This window comes from Schistocerca americana, chromosome 2 (assembly GCF_021461395.2).
Source record: "Schistocerca americana isolate TAMUIC-IGC-003095 chromosome 2, iqSchAmer2.1, whole genome shotgun sequence".
Classification (NCBI taxonomy): Eukaryota; Metazoa; Arthropoda; class Insecta; order Orthoptera; family Acrididae; genus Schistocerca; species Schistocerca americana.
In genome coordinates, this window is record NC_060120.1 from 426,577,347 (window position 1) to 426,602,225 (window position 24,879).

General features: G+C 40.3%; 1 protein-coding gene across 1 annotated transcript in view; it reads right to left on the reverse strand.

Moving 5' to 3' along the window:
* The window catches only part of LOC124594067 (Down syndrome cell adhesion molecule-like protein Dscam2), a 198,161-nt gene that overhangs the window by 102,581 nt on the left and 70,701 nt on the right, over positions 1-24,879 (reverse strand). Inside the window, exon 9 of the mRNA XM_047132417.1 lies at positions 14,123-14,361. Coding sequence (XP_046988373.1) covers positions 14,123-14,361 — 239 coding nt within the window. The remainder of the gene's footprint in view (positions 1-14,122; positions 14,362-24,879) is intronic.

A 24,879-nucleotide genomic window follows, 5' to 3' on the forward strand; every position in this document is an offset into this window, starting at 1 on the left:
GTTCACTTACATTCCTTTTTTTGTTAATTACTAAAACTAATGCTACATTACCCCTCTTTGATTTTGTGTTGATAAACTTGGACTCGTGTAAAGAGAAATCCTTTTCTTACTTCCATCACACTTCATTAATTTCCACAGTACCTACCCTTGACCTCTCTACTTCTTTGTACAAGTTCATTAACATATTACAGAGTAAGGTTACACAATTGTAAGATATTGACTTGTATTTGGAAAATTAGCAACTCAAATCCTTGTCCAGCCATCTAGATTTAGGTTTTCTGTGATTTCCCTAAATCTCTTAGGGGCAGAATGTTCCATTTGGAAGTGTATTACCTATTTTCTTCAACATTTTTCCCCAATTTGAAATTGTGCTGCTCTTTAATGATCTCACTGCTGACTGGACATTAAACTCTAATCTTTCTTGTTGCAGCTGACTAACACCAGTAAGGGATGGAAAATATGTATATTTTATTTTTTCTTATGACAAAACCCTCCTGAGTAGTCCCTGCCTGGAGATCCAAATGAGAAAGTATTTCACTTCTGTAATATATTATTCAAGACAATGTCACCATGAGGTGAAACTCCATGTCTTCATGGAGTAAAATGGCTCTAGTTTTCTCTTTCTTTCTGTTGTGCAACAGTACCAGTGTAGCAAGACCATCTTGGCTTAATGTTACAAGGCCATACTGGTCAATCATCTAGACTCTTGCCCCTGGAGCTACTGAAAAGGCTGCTATTTGTGTTCAAGAATCATGTTTTAGTCTGGACTCTCAATAGGTGACATGGTATCCACCTATATTTCAGCTGTCTGTATCACTGCAGCATGTGAAGTTCAGTTAGGAATGAGCATAAAGCCAGTGAAGCAAATTATTATGTATTGTAGTGTCACATATCACTTTGGTAAAGTGATGTGTTGCACAGCATCTAACAAGATGATGAATGATAGACATCACCATCAAAGTTTCATTTAAGTCATGAGCTACTATAATATGCTGTTCAAAGATTGTTTCCTTACGTGCAGGAATTCTGGAGTGGATGGATGCAGAATATCTGCAGGCTCAGACAACGATGGCAATCTCACGACATTTCATGATATCTGCTGTATGGGAAATTTATTCTCTGTCATTGGGTTCTGAGTTGGAGACATGGTTGTGACAGATGCAGTGACATCACAAAGACAAGAAAGAGGTTGTTAAGTTTTTGAGATTGTCCATAATGGTGCATTTGTGGTGTTCCAAGTTACAAAAATTTATTATGCAAGATCATTGTAAAAGGAAGTTATTTCTGAGAAGTGTCACATTTATTTCAAGAATTTGGATATTGTACTCTTGACATCCAGTGATAACTACAACTTTGAGAAATGAAGTCTGGTGATATTGGTGAGTGTGAAAAATAATCAAGTGAGCAAATTGATGACAGTAGCTCCCATGCAATCTTTAGGTCACCGCTCAATAACATATGGTACAGCACACTGTTAATGCATTAAAACAATTCTTAAGGAGCTATGAGGCCTTATTCCAATATATATGATACTGAACATCACAATCTGATTTAAAAAATATGAAGAATATAAGGGAGCAATAAATCATCAATAGAGAGAAGAAACAGGAACAAAAAATTCACCAAATCAAAATAGAAGAATAGAAAATAAAATGAGGGAGGCTAAAAATATTGAGTTATGAAGCTAATTCTGAGGATCACTTTCTGTGACATCAAGAACTGATACTTATGAAAAGAGGTCCTTAACATAAACAGCAAAACTTAATGGTGTTTTGTTGAAAAGTGACATTCTGATCCATCGGCTGCATACAAAATATAGGGTGACTCTTATGTAGAAGATAACAGCAAACAGCCACTTCTTACAATGCAATTTATTTATTTAAATTGTGCCATTACCTGTTTCTAACTGACAGGTTCATCTTCAGATGGCTAGTTCACATTAAGATACATTTTACATTAGCTTTCACTTTTTGTTTTCCCAGCTGATGAAATTTCCTTGGGGTGGTGTGATCTACAATCAAAAATCATCTTGTTTTGTTTGTAGGGTGCCACCACAACCAAAACACATCCAACCATAACCCTCCCCCCCCCCCCCCCCCCCCCTCCACCTAATCACCCACTGTAAAGATAAGGAATTTCTTACGTCCTATCTGGACTCACCGTCCTTCCCCAGGTCCCTTCCCCAGAACACAGGCATTCAACAGACACCTGCAACCTCAAGACCGACACTGATTTAATCATTCTCCCTATGGACAAAGGCTCCACTATTGTCATAATAAATGACTTCTTGGCAGAAGTTGTCAGCCAGCTGACTGACTACATCACCTATAAGTTCTGCCATAGTGATTCTATCCCAGAAGACCAACCAACACAACCTTCCACCTCTATACAAATTCTTTGGCTCATCCTAAGACCTCTCCCCCCCTCACTTCAATGACCCCCCTCCCCCCCACTAACACTCTCTCTACATGTTCCCAAAATCCATAAATCCAACAATACTGGATGCTTCATTGTTAATTTTTTATTTACATGCCTAGTTCCATAGCACTAAATTGAAGAGCCAGTCTCCATGATAGTGGAATGAGTCAATAAATGAAATCACATCAGAAAAAATTAATAAAAAAATTATGTAAAACCTATGCAGATGACAATATCCTGATTATATGTTAGCATAATCAACAATATAACTCTGGAATTTGCTTAAACTTTTCCACTGACTCCCTGACGGAATAGAATGAGTTATCCATGAAAAAATTCTTCAATTTAGACTTGAAAGTGTGAATATTACTGCTAATATTTGTTAGCTCATGTGGCGACTTGTTGAAAATGGATTCAGTGGAATACTGTATACCTTTTTGCACCCTAGTCTAGGAGGTGTGACCCAAATGCAGAATGGATTTCCACCTAGTATTAACTGAGAGAAAGCTGCTAATTCTTGGGAATAAGTCCATATTGATAACAGCAAGTGACATTAAAGAAAACATATTTTGAGAGGCCAGAGTCAGACCTCCCAGATTCCTGAATAGGAGTTTACGTAAGGTTTTGTGAAATTATACCACTTATTGCTCAAACTGTCCATTTCTGGCCAAAAATGCTCTTTGTGGATGGGAAGAGTTACCCTAGAATATAACACTGTATGTCATAAGGAAAGCAGATTAATTTTTGTGTTGCACTAGTACTTACTGCAGAGTCTGAACTAATGGTATATAAAGCAGCATTCAGTTTTTGATCATGGTCCTAAATATGGGCTTTCCATGAGAGCTTATCATCTATCTGAACACCAACGAATTTGGGTTGTTCACACTCACTAATCACATGGCCCATCTGTGTAATAAAAATGTCAGTGTTACATGCTTTGTGTTAGTATAAACAGAGTCTTACTGTCATTTAGCTGTGATTTATTTTCTACAAGCCATGAGTTTTAAGTCTTGAACTGCACTATTTGACACACTGCGTATGTTACACTCAACATCCTGCACTACCAAGCTAGTGTCATCAGCAAATAGAAATATTTTAGAATCACTTGTCACATTAGATGGCATATCATTATACAAGAAAAATTATTAGTCTCAGCACTGACCCCTACACCACCTCCACTTAACTGACCTCCAATCAGATGCACATTATAGCCTTCCTCATTGTTGTGGAGACTGACATTTTGCTGTATGTTCTTCAAATATCAAAATCATGAATTGTGAGTGATTCCTCTTATTCCATAATGGTCCAACTTGTGCAGTAATATTTTGTGATCAACTCAATCAAATGCATTAATTAAATCTAGGAAGATGCCTAACATTTGCAATATCTTATTTAATTCATCCAGGGAGGAAAGAGCATATAGCATTTTCTGCCATTAAACTACTTCTAAAACCAAACTGTATATCTGACAGCAAATTATACAAAATTACCTCACTTACATGATCTTTACACTAACTTTTGTGAACACAGATGGCATAGAAATAGGTCTAAAATTGTCTTCATTATCCCTTTCTCCTTTTTTATAAATTGATTTCGCTTCTGGGTTCTCTAATTGTTCAGGAAACTGAACATCCTTAAAGGAAAAGCTATAAACATAGCTTAGTACAGGGCTAACATAAGCAACACAGTGCTTTAGTATCCTGCAAGATATCCCATAAAATCCATGAGAAACTTTGTCTTCAGAAATTTAATTACTGACTCAATGTACCCCTTGTCAGTATCACAAAAGAGTATTTCAGATAGCAGTCTTCTGAAGCCATTGTCTTCGAAAGTCTTACCAATCAAGGTAGTGCAGTGGTTAGCACACTGACTCACATATGGGAGGACAACAGTTCATATCCCCATCCAGATTTAGGTTTGCCATGATTTCTGTCAGTTGTATATGGCAGATTCTAGGATGGTCCCTTTGAAAGGGCATGGCTCATTCCTTTCCCATTCTTCCTTGTTCTGAGGTTGCACTTCGTCTCTGAGACATTAATCACTAACCTTCCTTTTTTTGAAATTAAGTTTTTATTTGATTCACTTGCTATATGCAGAAAGTGATTGGTAAATAATGAGCTCATTTATGATGTATCAATAACAAAAACATTTTTACTGTGTATTGACCCTGTGTTGTTGGCCAGACACTTCCTTCATGACTGACGATATTGTTAAATTTTATCCTTGGTATCAGCTACTTTACTTGCACCACATACTTTTAGCAAGGACGTCCTAATGGAAAGCAACTTTCAAGGAGTGTAAGAAATGTGTTGACAAAAGCATTACACAGGATGTTTATAAAGTTCCTTACCATTTCTGTCTTATGTCAAAAAAATTGACCATTTTACAGGTAATATACAAGAATGTACACTGTCCTGGACTATCAGTGCCACTTTCCCTGGGAGATGGATTGGCTGTGCTTCATGAAGACGTTGGGCTCATTGCTCACCTGTTTCGGCTCCAGTGGACTCTTTCATTTTGGGATTTACCAAGTCTGAGATGTATAAAGTGAAAATCAATTAACTTCAACAATTGATAACCAGTTTTAAACAAACAATGCCAGCTCTGTCAGCAAGGGTGTTTCAGGCAAGGCAGAAAATATGGAACTTGATTACAGGTCATCACTTTGAAATGAACTAAATTTATGTCAAGAAATGTTTCAATGTATATTGGTGTAGTTGGCAGTCCTTAATGAAGTCTTCAAGTGGGAAATAGTAAGTGACTTTTTAAATACCCTGTATTTATTGTCTATGTTATTAGCACTATAAACAGTAAGCCACCCTTGTTCTTTAATGAGGTTTAAGTGAGTTTTCTATGGCTACCACCACCTTTCACATCCCAGTTTCCTTCATTTGTGGTCATTCTGGTCTCTTTCTTTAACTATTTCTAAATCATTTGTATTTGTATTTAATGTGTGTGTGTGTGTGTGTGTGTGTGTGTGTGTGTGTGTGTGTATGTGTGTGCACAAACTCCTTTTAGAATTAAAATTTGTGCATCAGGATAGATAGGCCATTTACCCTTTTACCAATGGAATGCCCCTCCAGTAATTAATAATGAACAAAAATGTTATCTGTGATGTGCTGCTGTTCCCCTGCATTCCGGCTGGAAAGAATGCAGTCTGTATCAAATGATAGGAATTTACTAATTTCCTAACACGTTTTTCCTCATACAGTCACTTATAAAACTAATATCAGAATCACAATGAACAATTAATTTCCATAAACTGAACCAAGAAATCTCTTTAGCTTGAAAGGAAATGTTCTGAAATCAGAATTAGGGGACCTATAGATAATTATAATTAAAAGTTTAGTTTCACCAAATTCGACTGCTTCTGCAGAAAATTCAATGACTTGTTCAATGCAGTGCCTTGATGTATCAATAGGTTCAAATGGTGTACTATTTTTGACAGACATGTTCTCTCCCCTGCTTCACAAAGAGCTCCCTGTAAAATAGCCAGCTAACTTGTATCCCAGTACAGAAAGCCTGTGAAATGTTGCGAAATGTTGTTGTTGTTGTTGTTGTGGTCTTCAGTCCTGAGACTGGTTTGATGCAGCTCTCCATGCTACTCTATCCTGTGCAAGCTTCTTCATCTGCCAGTACCTACTGCAACCTACATCCTTCTGAATCTGCTTGGTGTATTCATCTCTTGGTCTCCCTCTACGACTTTTACCCTCCACACTGCCCTCCAATGCTAAACTGGTGATCCCTTGATGCCTCAGAACATGTCCTACCAACCGATCAATTCTTCTAGTCAAGTTGTGCCACAAACTTCTCCCCAATCCTATTCAGTACTTCCTCATTAGTTATGTGATCTACCCATCTAATCTTCAGCATTCTTCTGTAGCACCACATTTTGAAAGCTTCTATTCTCTTCTTGTCCAAACTATTTATCGTCCATGTTTCACTTCCATACATGGCTACACTCCATACAAATACTTTCAGAAACGACTTCCTGACACTTAAAGCAATACTCGATGTTAACAAATTTCTCTTCTTCAGAAACGCTTTCCTTGCCATTGACAGTCTACATTTTATATCCTCTCTACTTTGACCATCATCAGTTATTTTGCTCCCCAAATAGCAAAACTCCTTTACTACTTTAAGTGTCTAATTTCCTAATCTAATTCCCTCAGCATCACCTGACTTATTTCGACTACATTCCATTATCCTCGTTTTGCTTTTGTTGATGTTCATCTTATACCCTCCTTTCAAGATGCTATCCATTCCGTTCAACTGCTCTTCCAAGTCCTTTGCTATCTCTGATAGAATTACAATGTCATCGGCGAACCTCAAGGTTTTTATTTCTTCTCCATGGATTTTAATACCTACTCCGAATTTTTCTATTGTTTCCTTTACTGCTTGCTCAATATACAGATTGAATAACATCGGGGAGAGGCTACAACCCTGTCTCACTCCCTTCCCAACCACTGCTTCCCCTTCGTGTCCCTCAACTCTTATAACTGCCATTTGGTTTCTGTACAAATTGTAAATAGCCTTTCGTTCCCTGTATTTTACCCCTGCCACCTTTAGAATTTGAAAGAGAGTATTCCAGTCAACATTGTCAAAAGCTTTCTCGAAGTCTACAAATGCTAGAAGCGTAGGTTTGCCTTTCCTTAATGTAGCTTGCAAGATAAGTCGTAGGGTCAGTATTGGCTCACATGTTCCAGTATTTCTACAGAATCCAAACTGATCTTCCCCGAGGTCGGCTTCTACTAGTTTTTCCATTCGTCTATAAAGAATTCGTGTTAGTATTTTGCAGCCGTGACTTATTAAACTGATAGTTCGGTAATTTTCACATCTGTCAACACCTGCTTTCTTTGGGATTGGAATTATTATGTTCGTCTTGAAGTCTGAGGGTATTTCGCCTGTCTCATACATCTTGCTCACCAGATGGTAGAGTTTTAGCAGGACTGGCTCTCCCAAGGCTGTCAGTAGTTCTAATGGAATGTTATCTACTCCCGAGGCCTTGTTTCGACTCAGGTCTTTCAGTGCTCTGTCAAACTCTTCATGCAGTATCATACCTCCCATTTCATCTTCATCTACATCCTCTTCCATTTCCATAATATTGTCCTCAAATACATCACCCTTGTATAGACCCTCTATATACTCCTTCCACCTTTCTGCTTTCCCTTCTTTGGTTAGGGCTAGTTTTCCATCCAAGCTCTTGATATTCATGCAGGTGATTCTCTTTTCTCCAAAGGTCTCTTTAATTCTCCCGTAGGCAGTATCTATCTTACCCCTAGTGAAATAAGCCTCTACATTCTTACATTTGTCCTCTAGCCATCCCTGCTTAGCCATTTTGCACTTCCTGTCGATCTCATTTTTTATACGTTTGTATTCCTTTTTGCCTGCTTCATTTACTGCATTTTTATATTTTCTCCTTTCATCAATTAAATTCAATATTTCTTCTGTTGCCCAAGGATTTCTACTAGCCCTCGTCTTTTTACCTACTTGATCCTCTGCTGCCTTCACTACTTCATCCCTCAAAGCTACCCATTCTTCTTCTACTGTATTTCTTTCCCCCATTCCTGTCAATTGTTCCCTTATGCTCTCCCTGAAACTCTGTACAACCTCTGGTTTAGTCAGTTTATACAGGTCACATCTCCTTAAATTCCCACCTTTTTGAAGTTTCTTCAGTTTTAATCTACAGTTCATAACCAACAGATTGTGGTCAGAGTCCACATCTGCCCCTGGAAATGTCTTACAATTTAAAACCTGGTTCCTAAATCTCTGTCTTACCATTATATAATCTATCTGATACCTTCTAGTATCTCCAGGATTCTTCCATGTATATAACCTTCTTTTATGATTCTTGAACCAAGTGTTAGCTATGATTAAGTTGTGCTCTGTGCAAAATTCTACCAGGCGGCTTCCTCTTTCATTTCTTACCCCCAATCCATATTCACCTACTACGTTTCCTTCTCTCCCTTTTCCTACTACCGAATGTTACACTGTTTAAATGGCACTCTGATATAACAATAATATCAGAGCCAACATGTGAAAGCAACTCACTAACTTTATCTGTCATACCCCACACGTTTTAGTGAAATATGCTAATTTCTTCATCATTTTGATATCTGACATTTTTGAAGGGAGTTCCTTCGTTAGAGAGACTTTCCTTAAACAGGGATACCTATCAGATGGCATGAATCAAAGCTAGGTGCAGCTCTAATACCAATTACTACAGGAATTTTCCCATATGTGATCTCCCTCACTATCACATATAAGCTTTGCCAGTCTGCCCTTTCCATACGTATTGAGTTGCCGGCCATTTCTAAAGACCCCCGATTCATCAACAGACTCAACTGGCACCACTGCAGTGTGAGCCATGGTGTTGAAACAGCTGCACAAGTGCACCTTAATGAGCTGCACCTTAATGAGCAGCTATCTTTTCCAGATACAAATAACTCCCTTTGCTGACTCTTGACCATCCCTAACCCAGTACCACCTCGATCCCTACTCATCACTGTTGATGCTGCCTCCATGTGCACCAATATCCCCTATGTCCACGGTCTTGCTGCCATCAAACACTAGTTCTCCCAAGGTCCTTCTGTCTCCAAACCCACAACCTCATTCCTTATATACACTAACTGTTACATTCTCACTCATAAATACTTCTCCTCTGAGGTGAAGATACAGGGTGAGTCAGGAGGAAAGGTACATGATTTGAGGGGTGATACTAGTGGTGATTCTGAACAAAAAACTCCTAATTAACATATGCCCTTTTCGTAACCATTTCTGGGTAAACCAATGAAAACAACTAGGAACAGGAAACATGTAGTGTTGTCCTTACTAACCGTGTCAGCACGCAGTTCACTTGCGCATGGTGCTGTTGTTTATCTCAAGTCTCAGTCCGACAGTGCTTGTCCTAGTGCATGATACTACAGTGATGTTACATGAACAACGAATACAGTTTTGTGTAGTGAAAATGCCACGGATCTTCATACGTGCAGAGTATGCTGACCTGGTGTTTGTCTATGGTTTGTCCAATGAGAATTCCAGTGCTGCCGTGCGAGAATACCAACAACGATTTCTGAATTGCAGAATGCCAGATAGCAGGGTGTTTAGCAGGGTGTTTAATGGATTGTGTGAGCATGGTACGGTTCCCAGCATAATTGTTGTCTCTGAATGTCCTGTACAACAAATTCTTAATGAAGTTGAGAACATTCTTCAAGTAGCGGACTGCAACCCTACTACTAGCTCTAGAAGAATTGCTGCCCAACTTGGTATTCCACAAACATGAGTGATATGCACATTACACGAGCACGGTCTGTATCCCTTTCATCAGCAGAGCGTACAACATATGCATGAAGGAGATGCTGCCACCTGGCAAGAATTCTGCCAGTGGATCATTGTCAGTGAGCGATTAATTCCAGATGTTCTATTCACTTATGAGTGAACATTTACCTGCAGTGGAATCAACAACTCACGCAACTCTCATCTATGGGCAAATGAAAATGTGCTCGCTTCTGTGGAAATCAATTTTTAGTGACGTTTCTCAGTCAACGTATGGTGCGGTATTATTGATGAGCAACTCATCGGTCCAGTTATTTTAGATTACCATCTTACTGGAACATAGTATCTCGAGTTTCTTCAAAATGTGGTACTTTCAATGTGATGGAGCTCCTACACATTCCGTACGGCCAGTGACACAGTATCTCAACATAACGTATCCTGGTTGTTGGATTGGTCGCTGAGGCCACCCAAATGTACCCTATTGGATTACTGTTTGTGGGGATGGCTGAAGAGTGACACCTACAAGCACAGAGCAGACACAAGAGAGGAACATCTCGCTCATATTTTACATGCTTGTGACCAGGTAAAGGAATGCAAAATTGAGCTTTGATCGGTGACACAACTTCTGTCTACAGGAGCTGTAACATGCACTGAAGTTGACGGTGGACTGTTTGAACATCTTCTGTGAGGAAATGTACACAATTAAACAAACCATATATAACACTATCTTAATTTACCATCACCTACCCCTTTCCCATTCCTAGCTATTTTCATTGGTTTACCCGGAGAAGGTTAAGAAAAGGGCATATATTTATTAGAAGTCTTTTGTTCAGAATCATCAGTAGTATCACCCGTCAAAGCATGTACCTTTCCTCCTGACTCATCCTGTATATAAACAAACCTACAGCATGGCTGTGGGCATCAGAAGGAAATCTTTGTAGCCCCCCTCCCCAAACTCCTTGTCTGATTCAGTTTCATTCATGATATCTTAATGATCTGGACCAGGCCCAACACAGCCTAATCTCATTTCTCCACAAACTTAGTAGCTTCTCTCCCATTTACTTAACATGGGGATCCTCAACCCAGCATGTCACCTTCCTGAACAGTGACCTCCATCTCACTGATCACTCCTTTCATACCTCTGTCCCTATCAAGCACACTAACCACCAACAGTAACTGCACTTTGACAAGTGTGCCGCCTTCCACAACAAAAAAGTTGATCCCCCTTAGACTGGCCACCCATAGATAACATATGAAAAGTGATGAGAATTTCTTTGCCCAGTATGCAGCAGGTCTCACAATGGCATTCACAGATAGGCACTACTCCACAAATCCAGTGCTCAAACAGATTTCCCATGCCACATCCTCACTCACCCCCCCCCCCCCCCCCCCCACCCCAATCACCCCATGAACCATGAACCTTGCCACTCGTGGGGAGGCTTATGTGCCTCAGTGATACAGGTAGCCATACCTTAGGTGCACTCAGAACTGAAGATATCCATTGAGAGGCCAGACAAATGTGTGGTTCCCAGAGAGAGGCAGCAGCCTTTTCAGTAGTTTCGGGGCAATAATCTGGACGAGTGACTGATGTGGCCTTATAACATCAACCAAAACGGTATTGCTGTGTGGGTACGTGAATGGCTGGAAGTAAGGGGAAACGATAGCCATAATTTTTCCAGAGAGCAGGCAGCTCCATTGTATGGTTAAATGATGATGACATTCTCTTGAATAAAATATTCTGGAGGTAAAATAGTCCCCCATTGGATCTCCGGAACAGGACTTCTGGTCAGATGAATGAGGGGTTATAAATACAAAATTAAATAGGGGTAATGCAGGAGTAGGATCAATAATGAATAAAAAGTAGGACTTTGGATAAGCTATTATGAACAACATGGTAAATGCATTACTGTAGCCAAGATAGACATGAAGCCTACAACTACCACAGCAGTACAAGTTTATATGCCCACTAGCTCCACAGATGAGGAAGAGATTGAAGAAATGTATGATGAGATAAAATATACAGGAAGCATGGGTAGCTTTGAGGGATGAAATAGTAAAGGCAGCAGAGAATCAAGTAGGTAAGAAGATGAGAGCTAGTGGAAATCCTTAGGCAATACTAGAGACATTGAATTTAATTGATGAAATGAGAAAATATAAAAATGCAGTAAATGAAGCAGGTGAAAGGGGATGCAAATGTCTAAAAAATGAGAATGACAGGAAGTACAGAGTGGCTAAGTAGGAATGGCAAGAGGACTAATGTAAGAATGTAGCAGCATACATCACTAGTTGTAAGATACACTATGTGATCAAAAGTATCTGGACACCTGACACGAATTAATCACAAGTTTGTGGCACCCTCCATTGGTAATGCTGGAATTCAGTATGGTGTTGGCTCACCCTTAGCTTTGATGACAGCTTCTGCTTTTACAGGTATATGTTCAGTCAGGTGCTAGAAAGTTCCTTGGGGAATGGCAGCCCATTCTTCATGGAAGTCAGTGAGGCCATTAGGAACAGGTGCTCAATCATGTTGAAAGATGCAATCTCCATTCCTGAATTGCTCTTCAACAGTAGGAAGCAAGAAGGTGCTTAAAACATCAGTGTAAGCCTGTGCTGTGATAGTGCCACACAAAACAACAAGGGGTGCAATGCCCCTCCATGAGAAACACGACCACACCATAACACCACCACCTCCAAATTTTGCTGTTGGCACTACACACGCTGACAGAGGATGTTCACCGGGCATTCGCCATATCCATACCCTGCCATCGTATTGCCAAATTGTGAGCCGTGATTCGTCACTCCACACAACGTTTTTCCACTGTTCAATCATCCAGTGTTTACACTCCTTACTCCAAACGAGGTGTTGTTTGGCATTCACTGGCATGATGTGTGTCTTATGAGCAGCCAATCAATCAAGAAATCCAAGTTTTCTCATCTCCCGCCTAAATGTCATAGTACTTGCAGTGGATCCTGTAGCAGTTTGGGATTCCTGTGTGATGGTCTGGATAGATGTCTGCCTATTACACATTGCAATCCTCTTCAACTGTCGGTGGTCTCAGTCAGTCAGCAGATGAGGTCGGCCTGTACGCTTTTGTGCTGTATATATCCCTTCACATTTCCACTTCACTATCACATCAGGCACAATGACCTAGGTATGCTTAGGAGTCTGGAAATCTCGAGTACAGACGTATGGCACAAGTGACACCCAATCACTTGACCAGGTTCGAAGTCCATGAGTTCTGCAGAGTACCCCATTCTGCTCTCTCATGATGTCTAATGACTAATGAGGTCACTGATATGGAGTACCTGGCAGTAGGTGGCAGCATATTGCACCTCAAATGATAAGCGTATATTTTTGGAGGTGTCCGGATACTTTTGATCACATAGTGTAGATGTTACCTACAGGAAAATTAGACACCTTTGGAGAAAAGTGAATCACCATTATGAGTACCAAGAGCTCAGATGGAAAACCAGCAGGTAAAGCAGAAGGGTGGAAGGAATATGTAGAGGCCCTCAGCCCAGTCCACTAGCTGAACTGCAGTCCTGGCACTGTGTGTTCAGACAGCACAATGTAGCTGCACAGGTGTGTGTGTGAGTGGGAGGGGGGGGGGGGGGGGGGGGGGGGCGGGGGGTCCTCTACCTCATTAAATGATTCATCCAAAAACTAGCAAAGTTTTCATTCTTTCTTGTGTGCCTGTTGAAGACTCAGCACTTCATCTACTCAGTAAGTGGTCTTCTTACCATAAGCATTTACTCTGACTTTAAAGTTTCCATTTTTTCCTGATTATATTAAATCTTGATTAATGGGGTGAAGTTACGACCATACAGTTTGAATCCTAGGACGTATTTCAAGTGTCAAAATATTAAGGCATTTCACAATTTGACATAAAGTTCAGGCAACTACAGTGATTTTCTGTGCTGAAGAAATAAAATACACTATTCTCAAATCCAGTGTTAGTTGCTGCCCAGTGTGAAACAGCTACATAAAATGCTGAAATATTCACTCTCATACTAATATCAAGAGATTTTGTGTGTGTGTGTGTGTGTGTGTGTGTGTTAATATGTGGAGTACGAGATATGTAATGAAAATAGCCTTATAACAAATAGATAAGTAGAGAAACAAAATGAATTGTGAGTAGATCAATCAGAAATGCATCAGAAAACTAGAAAGTACTTGAGGAATATGAAAGTCAATGTTAAGAAGTAAGTCAGCTGACTGAGTCTGCAAAAATTTTCTTTCCTGCAAAATTTGCAAAAATTTTGTTTCCTACAAAATTTCCATGTATGTTTCTTCGAAACAGATCATAAAATATTATTATAAATTATAATGTATATCAATCATTTGAAAATTATAGTTTTTATCTCTGACTTAGGTTTTACAGACATATCAGAAGTACGTTACAGTAGATAACTACAGATGGTGTACTACCTTCCAGCTGACATACAATATTTCTGAGTTAATGGCTCTAACTTTAACATCTCTTGGTGGTCCACTGGGAGCTTCTTCAGATGTAGTTACAGAAATGGATTCACTTGCATTGGAGACACCAACAGAATTTTCTGCAATTACACGTATCTCATAGCTATGGGCTGGCTGCAATTCTGTGACTATAGCACTTGTCTGACTGCCATCTATCACCATATTATGGCTACTTCCTTGCCAGGAACCTAAAAACCAGTAAAAATGTTTTTTTTTTTAAATTAAAAATTCTCAGGATGTCTGTTTCATGTAATGATGGAAGTAGTAGTCATACTGTATATAAAACTGTACTTGTTATAACACATAAAAACAGTGATAAATTTACAAATTTAACCTCATGACATAAAAAGCAGTATTTATCATTATGTGTATTATACTTTGTTCACATTGCAAAGCATACTTTATAGGTATTAAAATTTTGGATAAATAACTCTTGCGTGTTTTCTATCAATGATATAAAATGAAAAATAAAACACGGATCTGGAAATATTACCTTATTTAATCCCTCTCTGCACTCATTAATAATTAAATAAGAAATTCATACCTAGCAGTGTGCAAAATCTTCTTTTGCTCTAACAAATCTGCAGGATGTTGTGGTATGGATATCATAAGACATGAAGCAATGGGAAACTGTCCTGATCCATGGCTACTCAACTATCACCCACAATTTACACTGGTTGATCAGAGCTAAGGCTAAAGCATACACATCTCACTAAATATCATTCCATAAATGTCAAATACACATAAATCCAGATTAGCATTGGTGAGCCATGCAAACCGCTTCATTCCTTGGAATGTCCGTATACAATGAAATTGCTGAACATTGTTAAATGTTGTTGTATTACAGCCCCAATATTGGTTATAACACAGTTCGAGACTAGTTTTTCAAGACAAATTGTGAAAATAATCTTCAGTAGAATAGAGCAGACATTCCTGTATGTTCACAGGCATGGATGATACCAAATGTATCCGTGTCCCGCTTCTATCCTACGTAAACATCTCCTACACTTTGATATGTTTGTCACCTGCCTGAATGACCTTCTGTTGGCAAGTGAGAAACATTGCCTTCATTGGTTTTCATTGTACTCATACACTGCTGTCAGCTCACACAAATGTGCATCATAGCTGATCAGTTCAAACAATCTTTTCAAAAAGCTCTTCACAGATTGTGAGGCTAAGATCTTTTTGGTCCTGAATCATGAGCCGTGGGATGAACTTGGTGGCAACATTATGCATTCCAAGATGCTGTGTCAGGATTTCATGATATGGTCCAACTGAAATGTTACATTCTTTTGCAGTGTCTCGGACAGTCAGTCTTTGATTGGCACACACAATTTCGTCAACATTCCTGATATGAGTGGCATCAGTAGACGTCTGAGGTAATCCTGAACAAGGGTCATTTTTAACTTCCATCCAGCCATTTTTAAACTGTGTGAACCAATCATAACATCAAGTATGGCTAAAGCACTCATCACTGTATGCTTCCTGCATCGTTTGGTGTATCTCTGTAAAGGTTTTCTTGAGTTCCACGCAAAATTTGACACAGAAGCATTGCTCCTCTTTCTGCCATTACAGAATTTCCAAACTGTGCCACACAACATTCTACTCAATACAGCATTGGACAATAACTAACAGGCATACAACAGTGAAACTTACAGCAGTTACACATTAAACACAGGTGTGTGGAGGGACGCCAACAGCCTTTTTCTCCTACACACCATTGGGACGAAATTATGAATGTTCTGGAATTTTTTAAACAGACTTCCTATGTGAACCATTATTTTAACATAAAAATTATTTAATGTTTCTTGTAGGGTCTCCACATTTGGTTTCTGAAGGCAGTGTTTCTCTGCAAATATGCCCATATGATAGTTTGTAAAAGGGGGGGGGGGGGGGGGGGGGATGGACCTGGAGGTATGGAGTGTTTTTTAATATTTTGAAAGATGAATGGCAACCTGCAAGTAGCCATAAAAAAAGGTCCAGTTTTGACCCTGTTAAAACCTGACTAATACCAATTTTTCAAAAAACACCTGAACACCTGACTACAATGTATTTCTTTTATTCCGTGAGAGTTGAAGGAGGGAAACAGAATGCACCCCCCCCCCCCCCCCTCTCTGCCCGACCCTACTTGCCCCTGCAAATGTGTACCTTTGTTTCTGTGCCCACTGTAATCTCTGAGCTCTGTGAGCAGCAGAAAGCAGGTTTATACGTGGAAGTATCTGGTTTCTGTTCCTCAAAGCAAGGAAATGGCTCTGGATAGTGTGCCAGCTCACTTGTCAGTGTTGTACAGCAGTTAGCCAACTTCTTATATGGACGTTCAGTTGATTTTAATTGAGATCTTTCATTATGATGAGGAACAAATGCTACATACTTTCTCAGTAAATATTGCCAGCAAGTTACTATATTTTTCATGAAGAACGTGGGCTATAATTCTAAAACTGACTCTTTACACATGATAGCAGGGGGTCATAACTGTGGTACTTGGAATATGAAAATAATTAACAGACATCACTGGTGATGAAAGAAGATTTTTCCAGTATGAACTGAGAGCAAATGATCAATCAGTGCACTAGAAAGACCTCCAGCTTGCCAAATGGAAGAAAAATAAATGTTTAAATTGAAACTGAAGTTAATGATAGTTTTTCTCTTGATATTGAGAGTGTCGCCATGATTAAGTGAGTGTCTGTAGGTCAGACCATTACCCATATACACCACAAAGAAGTGCTAATCAAGCAGTGTGAAAGAGTAAGGAGAATACAGTTGCTTGGTTGGTTGGTTTGGGGAAGGGGACCAAACAGGCAGGTCATCGGTCCCCATCAGATTAAGGAATGATGAGGAAGAAAATTGTCCATGTCCTTTCAAAGAAATCAGCCTGGCATTTGCCCGAAGTGATTTAGAGAAATAACTGAAAACCTAAATAAGGATGGCCAGATGGCGGGTTGAACTGTCATCCTCCAAAATGTGAGCCCAGGTGGTAATCACTGCACCACCTCACTCAGTACTGAGGAACAGTAGATTAGATTTATTATAGAAAAAACTCATGGATTCTGCACCAGGGTAACATGTCATCTTACAGGTCCCTATCTGTCGGGCAGTTTTTAATGATCATAAGCATTCCTATGCTCCAGCATTCTCCCCATTCACCAGTTCTTGCTCCATGTTATGTCTGTCTCTTCATAGAAGTGAAAATTGCTCTGAAACGAATGTATCATATATTCGGTCTGGAAAAATGGTAAAAGCAAAAATGATAGAGTTGTTGGACTGATGAGCCATAACATTGTTTTCAGCAAAAGAAGGCATGTATGCAACTCAGATACATAAGGCAGGAGAATATGTTGAAAGGGGTAAAAGTTAGCTGTAACTCAATTGCAGTAAGTCACATTTCTTACACCAGTCAGATTACTGAACAGTCACACTTAAAGGGAACCCCTTGAGTGCAAGGTCACAAAAAGACCAGTGATTTGTACAGCATTTGATGATCTACACATTGCCTACCTCACAACCACAATTTTGGTTACTAATGGCATCAGGGGGTTGGACTGGAGTATCAATATTGAGCACAGCATCTGGCTACAGAGCATAGTTGAGCTGCTTAGTCTCCAAGTAACTAACTGGAGTGCTGCAGTGCTAGTGGTGTTGACACAAAGCACAGCAGTGGCAATGATAAACAAAGTAAACATTGCATTATATCTACAACAAAAGTTTCAAAATTTAACATTTCACCACAAAGCTGAACCAAGAAATTTTGCAAAGTGAGAAAGAGATAACAGGTGAAATATTGGTGTTTTTGCAAGATGAGTCAGTGGCATGTGTTGTGTTGTATATGCACAACTGTGTGGGCAATGTACATGAGAAAGAAAGTGATGATGATATGTGCTTAACAAGTGAAAGTGACATTGAAGCAAGTGGCAAGCCATGTAATTCGTCATCCTTTTTGGGAACGGAGCCACAAATCCCACCTCCAGTGAAATGTAGTAAAGGACAGTCACTATACTAAACATAATTACTTCATGGAAAATCATTCACAGTATAGTAAAAAATCAGTTATGAACAGATTTTGAATAAGTCCGCAGCAACCTGACCATGTAGTGCATGTGGAAAACTATGGATATTCATGAGAGGACATGGCACACTTGTTGCAAAAACTGGTGTTTGCGCATTTCAAGGATGCTCGGTACAATTTACAGGATGTGCATGATAGTGACCTACTATGTTACGCATATCAGACTGCACATGACGTAGATAACAATGATTACAAGGGAAGCAGTGGATGGTTGCATAACTTCAGATAGTGCTACAGAACTGAAGGATGTAAGATAATGAAATTTTTTAAAAAAAATCAGCTTGATGATGCACAGCAAACTGCAGATTCAGCTCAAGAATTTATTGATGAAATAAACAAACTTACCCATTATTCAGCAATGATTTCAGTTATTTTACCGAGTGAGGTGGCACAGTGGTTAGCACACTGGCCTCACATTCAAGAGGCTGACAGTTCAAACTCACATCCAGCCATCCTGATTTAGGTTTTCTATGATTTCCCTAAATCGCTTCAGGCAAATGCCAGGATGGTTCCTTTAAAAGAGCATGGCCATCTTCCTTCCCTAATCCGATAGGACGGATGACTTCTCTGTTTGGTCCCTCCCCCAAATCAACTAACGAATCAATTGGTTTAAGCTCTGACCAACTGGAATTTGAAGAGGAAACGCATATGAAAGGAAACCTGGAAATTAGAGGTACCAAGGGAGTTTTATCAAAATCAATTAACATCAATGCCTTAAGGCACTCACATACAATTATGCTGACTGTTAATCTGGATGATAAATTAACTGGAAAGTTATTTATTGTGCTGCAAGAAGTTTGAGGTGCTTTGTACCCTGCAATTCTTTCACATGTACATAATCTTGCAAGGGAAATAGGGAATATTTACATCACAGCAAGCAAGAGTGGGAAAAGGGTGCAACAGAACTACAACTATGGTATGAACACTGCTTTTGGCCAGTAGCTGATCCAGATAATTTGCCTTTGCTTGATTCCTGGTCTGCATATAAAAAGCATACTCCTTTAGAGCAAACGATCCTTCTGGAAAAATGCATAACATTTTGATTCATACCATTTGAAACTACTGGAGAAATTCAGCCTCAGGATTTTTTTTTGTGCCTATAAAACAAATCATACATTATCTGCAACTACACCTTAGAGGATAACCAGTTGCACGATAAGCTACATGACAGACTTTTGCATTTGGTTGCTTGCCATCACATTTCATCAGTTCTCATCATCCTGTTACACGAATATGATTCTGTATGCATTCTGTAAGAATGGGTATCATCTATCTGAACACCCTCATTGTTTGTAACTCCCAAGAAGTTCACCTTCGATCTTGATGGTCTGAACCTCTGTGATCATTGTGGCATACCACTTTTCATTCAGTGTTCATGGTGGAAGTTAATGGTTTGATTTGAACATTTCTTGAATGTCAATGATGTCTGTTTTGTGAAGTGTAATACATACATACAATAGAAGCTTGATCTCTGCACCTCCTGGATATTCATATTCTTTTGACTTCCTGATGCACATGGTGAGTTATTAGCAGTTAATATTTTTCCTGTTGTAATTGTGTACACAATACTTTCAAATAACTATAGATTGAACTTGTGAGCTCACACTCAAGGGGTTCTTTGTTAGTATGTAAGTGTACAGTAAAATCAATTGGTTTGATTAACATATTCTCATTAATACTCGCTGCTAATGTGTTCCGCTTCCCGTATACCCCTAAATGTCCTTTTGCATGTGGAAACTACACAGAGTGAGTGGTCCAGAGTTCAACTTTCATTCAGATTCTGCATTTTACCATGTGAGCTCTGCTTTGGAAGGCAATTATTAGAAAGTTCCCTCAACATAGGTTTCACTGTGCTCACAAGTGCTATTTTCCACTGTCAGAGTCTTTATGCTCACAATAATGCCCTTTTATATTTGCATCAGGTTTCAGGGCCGCTGGAGTGAAGGATGTGTTGTTTGTTGCTTGTTTTTATCATTAGACACTCATGTAGATGTCTTTTCTGTTCTTTTGTTAATGAACATGTGTTGATTTCTTCTCAATATTGCCTTAAGAGGAAACTTCTCCACTCTTGCTATTTTCTTTTATAGAAATGCGGTGAACCACTACTACAGCAATTTACATGTACAAAGAAATAAATTTTATATACATGAATGTCATAATGAGAAACAAAGTTCAGCTTTCAGCTAGAGAACAGGTTGGGAAACAAAAGAAACAGCAATCAAAGATGCTTTCATCTCATAGTGCCTACACATAGTAATATGGTTAGAAATATAAGTAAAGATCTGGCAGAATGTAAATACTTTAGAGATAAAGGAGATCACTCACTGAATAGCAGACATGCTATGTCCACATCACCAGCAGTGGTCAACATGTTTATGGAGACTTTTGAAGAAGAAGCTCTCGAGTTGACAGCCTACAAGCCCTCTTGCTTTTTTTTGATATATAGATAATATATTTGTTATGTAGTCGCATGGATGACATCACCCTCAAGACTTTCTGCAGTATCTGAACTCACTGCACCAGAATGTCAGGTTCACAATGGAGGTAGAAGAAAACAACCAGCTTCCATTTCTAGATGTTCTCATCAAGCGAAGACCAGATGGCATACTAGAACACAGTGTCTACCATAAGCTGACACAGTGAGAAGGTGTCCTGAGCACACTGGTGCACAGACCACATGAAATCTGGACCCTGACAGCCTAACAGCTGAATTACAGCACTTACAGGCCGTGTTTTGACTGACGGGTTACAACAACCAACAGATAAAATGCTCCTTAAGACCAAAGAAGCCAAGACTGCAGCCTTCCAAGGATGAAGACAAACCAGCTGTGATGGCAATTATACTAAACGTTGGAAACTCAGCAGCCAAGATGGACAGCATACTCCAAAAATATAATGTCAAGTGTGTGTTTCACCACCAAACAAAACCAAGACATTATTAAGCTCAGTCAAGGATGACTTAGGATTATGGAAACTGGGAGTGTACCTCATTCCTTGCCAGTGCAGGAAAATGTATACAGGCCAGACCATCCGAACGGTACGGGAGAAATGCAGTGAACATAAACGCCACACAGACAATGCACAGCTGACCGAAGTGGAGATCTGGCTGCATGACAAGCTAATAGATAAAGACAGCAGTTTCCAAATCCCTATTCACGAATGTCCCAGTGGCAGATACTGTGAACATCCTAGAAGAATGCATGGCACCTGATATATGTGAGCTTGTGCGCCACTGTCTGACGACCACCTATTTCAAGTGGAGAGGTCAATTTTATGAACAAACTGACGGTGTAGCTATGGGCTCACCCCTATCGCCTTTCGCAGCAGAAATTTTCATGGAGGCATTTGAGGAAACAGCCCTCCAGTCCGCACCATTACGTCCAAATTGTTGGCTTTGCTATGTCGATGATACTTTCGTCATCTGGCCCCACGGAGAAGAGGAGTTACAGAACTTCCACAAGCACCTTAACCAACAGCATAGGAAAATTCATTTTACAATGGAAACAGAGAAGAATGGGGTGCTGCCTTTTCTCGACGTGGAAGTTTATCGAAAACCTGATGGTAAACTTGGCCACAAAGTGTACAGGAAACCAACCAATACGGACAGGCACCTTCACGCCTCCTCCCACCATCACCCCACGCAGAAGAAGTCCGCACTGCACACGCTAACGAAGAGAGCGTACAGGATAAGTGACGAAGAACATCTGAAGACAGAACTTGAACGCCTCAGGTCCATCTTCGGAACTAATGGCTATGGGAAGCAGATGATAGACAGCACCATGTGGACAAGGGAGAAGACTAATAGGGAAGAGGAGAAGGAGGCACAGAGCATTGCTGTGTTACCATATGTACGAGGGGTCACCGAACGTATTGGCAAAATTCTATGAAAAGCTGACATCAAACCAATTTTCCGAAGCAGAAACAAAATATCAGACATGCTCGGTTCTACCAAGGATGCAGTTGACAAACTACACACAGCTGGCGTGTATGAAATTGGTTGTGCGTGTGGATTAGTCTACATAGGTGAGACGTCTGATTAGCACAAGGCTCTCGGAACATGAAAGATATATCCGCCTGAAACAACACAATAAGTCAGCAGTGGCGGAACACCGAGACGAGTGCGGGAAACCAATATTTTTTCAAGAAGCCCGCGTCCTGGCGAAACAGCCTCTCACTTTCAAAAGAAAGATTAGAGAGGCGATAGAAATAGCCAAAAGACCCGCCAACATGAATAGAGAGGACGGGTACAAGCTTCCGAGGTCTTGGCTGCCAGCAATAGCAGGGCTACGGAGCGGCGGCAGAGCCGTGGCGGCCCATGCAGACAAGCGGAGAGCCGCAGTAGTGGTCGCGAGCACACAAAGCAATGGCACGCCGCAGCCGGCTTCTGGACAGAATGGAAACAGTGTGACGTCACAGCCATCACCTGTTCGCTATTCGTCCGTCTCCTCCAATGGGGTGGATTAATATAAAGACCAATAGAAAACAGCTATTTCAGTCAATGACAGATAATAAAGGAAACACCAATAAAGCATACCTTTCACCCCTCCTCCTCCTCCTTTTACAGCCAATCAAGTAACGACACGGTTTTCTCGTGCAGCTATTTAAGGAACCAAGTGTGTTCATTTAACAGTTAACGTAAGGCCCTGATGAAGGCTAGCTGCAACGCTGGCCGAAACGTTGGCGCATTTTAAATTATGACGATGCGGTCTGATACCCTGAAGAATTTTATTGAAGCAGTTTCCAGTTAATCAAGGCCTGGGATCCAGCCTTATGATTAAAATACAATGACAGTCTACATGTATATACGCTCCAGTCAGGACATTTGAAACAGAAGACACATTGTCACAATGGTGGTAAAGTTCCAGAGAGGCCCATGGCCATGGGAGGGCTGTGGTCCATAATCTGTCGCAGTGCACTATGCTTTCCCCAACACCCAGTGCCGCACGTCTCCCACCAACAGGCGCAGACTGCACCAAAGTGCCACAACAGAGGTTGTGGGAGGGGGTACAGATTATACAAAGTCGGCACCCATAAAAGATCAATAAAACTCTAGGAACACCTGAAGATGTTACGAAGTCAGCTTGCTGAAATATCACACCTGTTGAACGACAGCACCTGGCTTAATATCCAAGAAATTAAAAAAAAAAATTAATTCTGTTTTGTGTGTCTGTCAACAACTAAATGTTTCTGCTATTTATTTTTAAAAAAGGAGAAGCTACACAGCAGTTGCTTAGTACACAATCTTTTATTGTGTTCATAACCAGTTTCAGGACTCTTAAAGTTCCATCATCTGGTCTAAAAAATAAAATCACTTAACAATCTGAGATCATCCCTGCCCCCAATGTTGCCATGGAACCAAAGGTTTCATGTCAAAAGGATAAAAGGGGTGTAAATTTCATAAAAACTGTTCTGCTGTACTGAGTTCTCTGTTGCCCAAGAGAACAGACATCATGTAGGTATAAAGAGGATATCTGAAATGACTGTAGGAAACCAAAGGGCTGGCAGAGTGGGTTATAACAAGCACATTTCACACAGCTACCCATGTCCGCATCCCTTAGCATACAGTGCTAGGCATTGGTGAACAGTTTGTGTGGCACCAAAAGGGTAGGCACACAACGTGCTATCTGAGCCGTCATGATAGCAGGCCTGCAGGGCAACAATTTCAATGTTTTTATGACATCAAGGTCCCCCCCCCCCCCCCCCCCCCCCCTCCCATGAACCATGGACCTTGCCGTTGGTGGGGAGGCTTGCGTGCCTCAGCGATACAGATAGCCGTACTGTAGGTCCAACGACAACGGAGGGGTATCTGTTGAGAGGCCAGACAAACATGTGGTTCCTGAAGAGGGGCAGCAGCCTTTTCAGTAGCTGCAGGGGCAACAGTCTGGATGATTGACTGATCTGGCCTTGTAACACTAACCAAAATGGCCTTGCTGTGCTGGTACTGCGAATGGCTGAAAGCAAGAGGAAACTACGGCCGTAATTTTTCCTGAGGGCATGCAGCTTTACTGTATGGTTAAATGATGATGGCTTCCTCTTGGGCAAAACATGCCGGAGGTAAAATAGTCCCCCATTCGGATCTCCGGGCGCGGACTACTCAAGAGGATTTCGTTATCAGGAGAAAGAAAACTGGCGTTCTACAGATTGGAGCATGGAATGTCAGATCCCGTAATTGGGCAGGTAGGTTAGAAAATTTAAAAAGTGAAATGGATATGTTAAAGTTAGATATAGTGGGAATTAGTGAAGTTCGGTGGCAGGAGGAACAAGACTTCTGGTCAGGTCACTACAGGGTTATAAACACAAAATCAAATAGGGATAATGCAGGAGTAGGTTTAATAATGAATAGGAAAATAGGAATGCGGGTAAGCTACTACAAACAGCATAGTGAACGCATTATTGTGGCCAAGATATATACGAAGCCCACGCCTACCACAGTAGTATAAGTTTAAATGCCTACTAGCTCAGCAGATGACGAAGAAATTGAAGAAATGTATGATGAAATAATAGAAATTATTCAGATAGTGAAGGCAGATGAAAATTTAATTGTCATGGGAGACGGGAATTCATCAGTAGGAAAAGGGAGAGAAGGAAACGTAGTAGGTGAATATGGATTGGGGGTAAGAAATGAAAGAGGAAGCCTCTTGGT